The 7,285-nt window shown below is 36.4% G+C and overlaps 1 protein-coding gene across 1 annotated transcript; it reads right to left on the bottom strand.

Moving 5' to 3' along the window:
• Positions 1-522: 522 nt before the first annotated feature.
• On the bottom strand, positions 523-3,531 carry CBG03018 (the record flags this gene model as incomplete). The annotated part of the gene is given in 10 exon segments (XM_002631175.2): positions 523-992; positions 1,038-1,484; positions 1,656-2,032; positions 2,079-2,189; positions 2,236-2,447; positions 2,498-2,620; positions 2,985-3,089; positions 3,257-3,362; positions 3,377-3,414; positions 3,511-3,531. 10 exon segments carry the CDS (start codon positions 3,529-3,531, stop codon positions 523-525), a joined length of 2,010 nt encoding a protein of 669 aa, XP_002631221.2.
• Positions 3,532-7,285: the final 3,754 nt, after the last annotated feature.

Raw genomic sequence — 7,285 nt, 5'->3', positions numbered from 1 at the left:
ATATTTTGACCCAAATTTTTGTGAATATGTTCCCTATAGTTTTCTCCTGTTTTCTCCGAAATTTCTGCCAGTTTGGTTCATTCTCCGAATTTCTGCGGAATTTTTCTGCATATCGGTGAATAACCCCATTAATTAAATACAAAAAAACAATTGCAATTGGTGATCAAAGAAGAAAACATTGACAGCTGATAGCATACGAATTATGATCCCAAAAACAAAGAAAGGATGTATTTTTATTGAATGATCATTCATTAATGACATCAATTAAAAAAGATGTATAATAGAAAATCCTACATTATCAAGTAAATGTTTAATTATTCAACTAGTAAAGAAAATTATGATAATCGAGATAAGTGCATAAATAGAAACACGAACAAATATATATTTAAATTAGAAGTGGTCTTGACACTGAAAATCATAGTGAGCTTCAATCTAAAGTGATAACGTCGTTGCTTTCTGAAAAAAGAAATTTAGAAGAAATGGTCAAGTGATTTCCAGGAACTTCAAGAAAGTTTCTGAAAACTAGTACCAACGTTGAGCTTTAATGTCCTGGGATTGAGTTTGTGATCTGTTCCGAGGAGGGGATCTTCTGTATTTCGCGAATTCTTCAGCATATCTAAACTTCTGTCGTTTATTCTTTACAGAGTCATGAGAGTCTTCAGATGATGATTCGCAACTAGGAACCATGATGCTAGGATCGGTTGCTTCTGGTAAAGCTTCTTTCTCAGTATCCAACTCTCCAGATGATGACGAGAAAAGCGAAGAAATGCCCGAATCCAAAATAGACTCTTCTTGGGACTCCTCATAAATTGACAATTTTTCTGGTGTCGGCTCAACACACACAATTTCGAAAGCAATTATCTTCCCGTTAGCTTTCTTCGAGAACTCTGGTTTGAAATTTTGAAAAGCCTCGTATCTGCTACCTAACACTGCCATTCTGTGATGATTACGAGACCACGCTGACTTATTTTTCGGAGGACTGAGAGAAGATTCTGGAAACACTACATTGACGAGACTGTATTTCAAGCATTAATCACCTCTAGCCCTAGAAAACCGAAATCCGGACTCCACCGCTCTCCTGATAATCACGTCTTTTGTTGTGTTCCAAATTTCTTCTTGGGTTACATGAATGACGTCGTCATCCTCACCCTCACTGACATTCCCAACATTGTCCACGTCCAGCGCTTTTTTGGAATTAGTGATGATATGATTTTGTTCGGCTAAGAAGCTTCTTGGCTTGATAACTCTTCTAGGAGAAAGTGATTCTGGAACTGATTGCTTTGATTCAACTGAGAGTTTCTTTGTGACAGGAATTTCATATTCTCCTTCAACTCCTCTCGCACTTGCTTTTCTTTTGGTATTTCTCCTCTTCTTTACGTTTATTTCGACTCGCTTTGGAGCACTCTTTTCAATTTCATAGTCGACTTCTAGCTGATCATCATTATCATAAGTTGGCGAACTTCGTGCAAGATAGAGTTCTCGATCTATAATTCAAATCATTATTCAAAAATCGTTCAACTCTGCTCAACCATTAAAATAATTGAAGCTATCATCTATTTCTGGACAATCCAAGCTAAATTGTCGGACGCTTGAAGAACGTCCTTCGCCTACAACCAAAACAATATTATTTTTTTTACATAAAAATTTAGAGTTACCGCGTCTTATTGAGAAATTGGTACTGCTGAAGCTGCCCCATTCGTTGTCAAACGTTGTCTCCCGGGAAAATTTTGGTCGGGCCAGCTGGTACTCTAGTCTCCAGAAACTGTACTTGTGTTTTTCATTGTCATCGGTTCTCCAGTCGAAGCCAAGCTCCATCCTTTTACTTTCTTTTGGACTGCAAAGTCCTTGAGCGAGCATACTAATGCATTTGGATACAAGATTTCTGTTTTCCAGAGAGCTGAGAATAAATCCGAGACAATGATAGCAGTATTGAGAATAGATAACGCATTCCACGAAAACTTGAAAAAACGAGAATTTCATAGAACCTTTTAGAACTTCGGTCACTGCATGCTTTAAGCTGTCGTGATCCATTCTGAAGAAAACAACTATTCGACTTTTCTGCTCTGTTTCCGACTCACTCATGTCCGTCGATACTAAAGTCGATAAACTGTTTTACAGGACCGTAGTTGTTCAGAAATTCACCGCTTGTATGGCATACTTCAAATGGACGGAGTACATCGGAGTCATTCCTGAAAAATACTAAAAAAGTCCAACAAGAAAAAATTCACAACGTACAATTTTTTCAAGGCTTTTGATATGTTGATAGTCAAAACCTCTCCAAAAACGAGGCTGTTCCAGTACACGATTCTCTCTGATGGAACATCATCAGGAACGTTTTCAATATACTGCACAAGATTCAAACTTGGGTAGTTCTCGTGTTCGATAGGAGTCAAGTTTCGCACAGCATTCATTACTGCAATGAGATGATTACCGCATTGTTGTTCATTCTGAAAATAAGTCACATTCATTAAATTAGTCTTTCTCATTTTGAACAGACCTTTGCTTTAGATCGAGGGTGTAGCACAACAAAAATATCTCGATTACAACTGAATCTTCTTTCAATCTCTTCGGAGACATCACGACTGATTCGTTTGAGTTCGTTCATGTGCTCCGGATCTTCCTGAACTAAAAAAAATCGATCAACAAAAACTTTGAAAATTTTTTTGAGTGGCAAAAGGAAAATTATTCGGAGAATGAATACACACTTTTTTTTCAATTGCTCATTCGTTCTACCGTATACACTTTAAAGGCGCACACGGCTGGGCACCTTTAGACTATTTAGAAGAGTTATTTCGAATTGATTTGGTGGAGAATTGTATTTACTGCAGGGAACTCCTACCAGGGATTTATGGAAACTCCGAAAATTCCGATGTTTTTTTTTCGGAGTTTATTATTTTTTCCGAACTTTTTTTTTCAAATTCTTGGCTTACAGTATGTCAAAGGCGCACACAGAAAATTCCCCTGTGAGTCTTGAGCGGAATTACTTTAGAGGTGGTGTACGGTGAAACATTTTCTTCTTTTCTTCTTGTCGATGCCGTTTCTCTCAATGAAGGAATTTTTTTGAATTTTTTCTTTGTTTTTATGGGAATCTACATGGATTTCCGCACAAAACAAAGCAATAACATTTTTTTACCGCAGATCACCTTTAAAAAGGATCCCTCTCAACTACCTCAACACAAATCTTCATATTTATTTGGTACTTCAAACTGAAATAATTCGAAACAAGTTATATAGGCTGAACATTAATAGAAGATGCTGATTCCGGTATTGAAAGGTGTTCCAATTTTGGAAATCCTATTGCAGTTGCAGTTGTTTTTCTTCTCAAGTCGTTTTCTCCACTCGGGTGCTCTTTCTCTTCTCTGCTGAGGTCATCCACCTACCAAGAAGAAACATTTTATTGCTCTTTGTTTTTGACTCGCTTCATCTCATTCCATATTCTCGAGCACCCATTTAATTAAATTCCTTCGCCCGTTTTTTGGTTAACCACACACACACAACAACGTTCGATGCTCTTTTTTCTCCAATTTTCATCTCGGCAACGTCGTTGAGTCCCGCGCGCACGGACCCTTGTTCATCAAATGAAATTCGTTTTTTTTGTGACAGAAGATCTTCCGAAGATGGAAAATATTTCGGCGTTTGGACGCCTGACTCTCTCGTACAGCTAGAAAAAGAAAATGAAAGAGAAGAAAATGGATTGGAAGCGATGAATCAGAACGAATCACCGTGGCGCAGTAAATTATTCCGGACACCAATAGCAAATCGGACCAGCAGTCCCGCTGAGACAAAACAACGCGTTGCAAGTGCATAAACCACTTTTATCATCTTTCCGCTCCCATTCCACTCTATTTTTGGGGTGACAGCATTCAAGCCTATTTGGATGTGATCCTTCTGTCGCTGCTCGCTTCAACAAGTTGCTCTCGAAAAAAAAGCTTTTTCTCGCATTTTTATACATCTTCTTCTTCTTTTAAAAGCACTCTCAAGGATGTGTTGTTGATGATGATGCGCTCAGATTTAATGAGTTCTAAAAAGGATATGAAAGGAGACAGAAGAGGGACAAAATGGAAAGGGAAGAAAAAGAAAAGGAAGAGACGGACTAATAGAATTGAGAGCAGCATTTTCATAATTGCATTCCGATCATCAGATGTACTGCTCTAGTAAAAAACGAGTCGTCTATTTTTTTGCATTACACTGGATCCCTCATTTTCTTAATTACTAATTCAGCTCTCTTCCGATGAAGGATGTGGTCTCTGAGTTTTGTAACTTGGCAATTGGGAATTGTGAGAAAATAATGTATGAGAATAAACTGTTTGTTCTGGAAATTCGAATGGGATTCACATCATAGCTGCAAAGAGGAGTATATGATTATAATCCCAAAGGATTCCACATTAACGAATCAGAGAACTTTTAAGATTGGACGTTCCAGTCATTTATTTTGCAAGATTGATGTGGTTTACGTTGTTCCTGTATTTCCTCAAACACTCATATTAAGAAACCCACCCAGATATTTCACCTCATTTATCTCAGTTCCTGTGAAAGATATCAAAGTTTTGTCAACTGATAAATTATTCATCATAATATTACCAATATTTTATCAGTTGACAAAATTTTGATACCTTTCCCAGGAATTGAGATAATTGAGCGCGAAGAAGAACATTTTGGGTCGATGCACCATGTTTAGTTTTATCAATTTTTTAGGTTTTAGATTTTTCGAATTCTACATCAAATTTATGATTAATTTGTCCAAATTTTATAGCTTTTGGTCCACTAGGAACAAGTTAGGAGGTCTGGAACATTTTTCGGGGCAAGTACTCTAAATGCTCTAATTAAATCCAACATGATACGTGCTGTGAGCGCAGTTATCTCGATTCCTGTGAAAGATATCAACAAATTGTTAACTGATAAACTGTTTATCATAATAATACCGATATTTTACCAGTTGACAAAATTTTGGATTGCTTTCACAGTAATCAAGATAATTGAGCTCAACGGGAATACGGTAATTGGATTATCACTCTTCCAGATCTTAGAAATTTTTTGTGTTATCTTTGAACTTCAACCCTTTCTTTTTCCATGTCCTTTTTTGTTGCGTCACACGGGTCGCCTCCTCCTCAAAAAGAAATGAATTATAGATCTGTCATAATGGACTGAACACAAAAGAGCAGAGAAATTACTCTGTTCTTTCCTTCGCTAATGGTCTAGAATGCCCCATCGAAAAATTGTTTTTGTAACAATCTGCTAAGTGCATCGCTATTGATAATCGAATGTGTGTAAAAAATGCATTCAATCTTCCCGACGCCGCCTACTCAAAAATCTGAAACCCTCTCGCTCTTTGTCCTCCCACCGTTCGCCCGCCCATCTTTTTGGGGCGGCCATTTTCAAAGACTGCTATTCGCTCTTCTTCGTTTTTTTTCCAGTTTCCTCGGCCGAATTCATCGAACCATTGACAATTTTAGAAAGAAGGAGAAGGGTCCGCTCCGGAAAAGGAAATTCTGCTGTTTCCTCTCTAGTTGAAAGTCGTTTTTTTTAGTATGAATGTCTGTGTGTACGCGGATGATGATGATGATGTCGGATTCGAAGTAATAAAAAAAACGTTTGCGCTGCAATTGAATGTGGAGAAGTTGACTGACTCTCTCTTCCTCTTTCCTGTCTTTTTCATTTCTCTCATCGTTCATTTTTTCAAGTGCATCAACTGTTTATGTACTTGGTTTAGGTTTTACACTTTGAAATACGATGAGAATACGAGTACGTTTTTTTCAAAAAAGGGAAAGGGAAAATTTTGAAACGAAGGATCAAAAGGCAAAACGAATCCTTCAGTATCACAACCGTACCATTCGTTCAAAAATTGATATCTCACAATTGGAACAAAAAAAACAAGCAATAAAAACAATTCAATTTTTAAAGATTTTGCGATTACGGTATTTCCTCTAATAGACGCCCACCCAACCGTCAACTTCAAGCTCAATTATCTCAATTCCTGTGAAAGATATCAAAACTTGGTCAACTGATAAAATATTGGTAATACTATGGTGAATATTTTATTAGTTGACCACATTTTTATATTTTTCACAGGAATTGAGATAATTGATCCCGAAGTTGAAAGTCATGTGCGCTTCTATGACAGGCTTGACGGTGTTTCAAAATCTAACTGTAACTTGCCCACCCAAACTGTTAACGTTGAGCTCAATTATTTCGATTCCTGTGAACGACATCAAAAAATTGTTAGCTGATAAAATATTGGTGATATTATGATAAGCTATTTCTCAGTTGACACATTTTTTATTATCTTTTACAGGAATTGAGATAATTGAGCTCAAAGTTAACGGTTTGGTAGAGCTTCAGAGGAAATGCGGTATGTGGATTACCATTCTTCTAGATACTAAAAATTATTTGTGTTTGCCCAGTTTGGATTATTGAAGATTTATGTAACTTTCTCTTCATATTTCAAAATTTCTTTTCCGAATTCTAGGGCATCTCAACCAAAAAAAAAACCAGACATCTAATTACAGGGTTTCTCCGACCTTTTTCCTCTTTTTTAGATCACAATTTGTTTATATTCTCCTTTTTCGTTTCCCTATAAATCCCCTAAATAGCCAGACTCAAATCTCCCTAAAAATCAAAAATATTTTTAAAAGAAAACCCAATTTAGAGATCAAGAGAAATGTTTCTTAATGTCAAAACATCACAGCTGGTCTCTCTGTCCCCAATACATTTTTGATTAAATACAACCTTGTTGCAAAATCAATACAGAAAAATATATTTCACAACAAGCAATTATTACTTTTGAAGATTGCAAACCACTCAGTTTGAAATTTCAGACGACCAGGCGTCATATCGATAACCACTCTCTAATAAGGAAACTGTTTTTAGAATTTCTAGTTATTCATTTATGATGAAATAATAAAAAAGGAATTGAAACTCATAATAATAAATCGGGAGTACACCTGAATAAGACAGCAAACAATCCAATGAATCAGCTTCGTTTTTGAACGTACCGCCCGTCTTCTTAAGAAAGATGACTGCTTCTTCTTTTTTATTCTGTTTTCATTCATTCTTCAGGCATTAGTATTCAGAAGCAGTACTTCCGTTTTGTGCTCTTTTCATTCTAATTCATCCCAATCGGGAACACCCCGAGGTGACCAAGATTAGTTCTTAAAGGGGGACTCCGACCAAAAATTTTTATTGCCTTAAAATGTTTCAAAAAATATGTATTTTCCAAATATTATTGCGAAAAAATTCAAAAAAAAATCCTAAATCCCCGAAAAACGGCGTTGAAAAAAAATAGGAT

This window comes from Caenorhabditis briggsae (assembly GCF_000004555.2).
Source record: "Caenorhabditis briggsae complete genome, chrII, whole genome shotgun sequence".
Taxonomy (NCBI): Eukaryota; Metazoa; Nematoda; class Chromadorea; order Rhabditida; family Rhabditidae; genus Caenorhabditis; species Caenorhabditis briggsae.
This window is presented reverse-complemented; position numbering and strand designations above follow the sequence as displayed.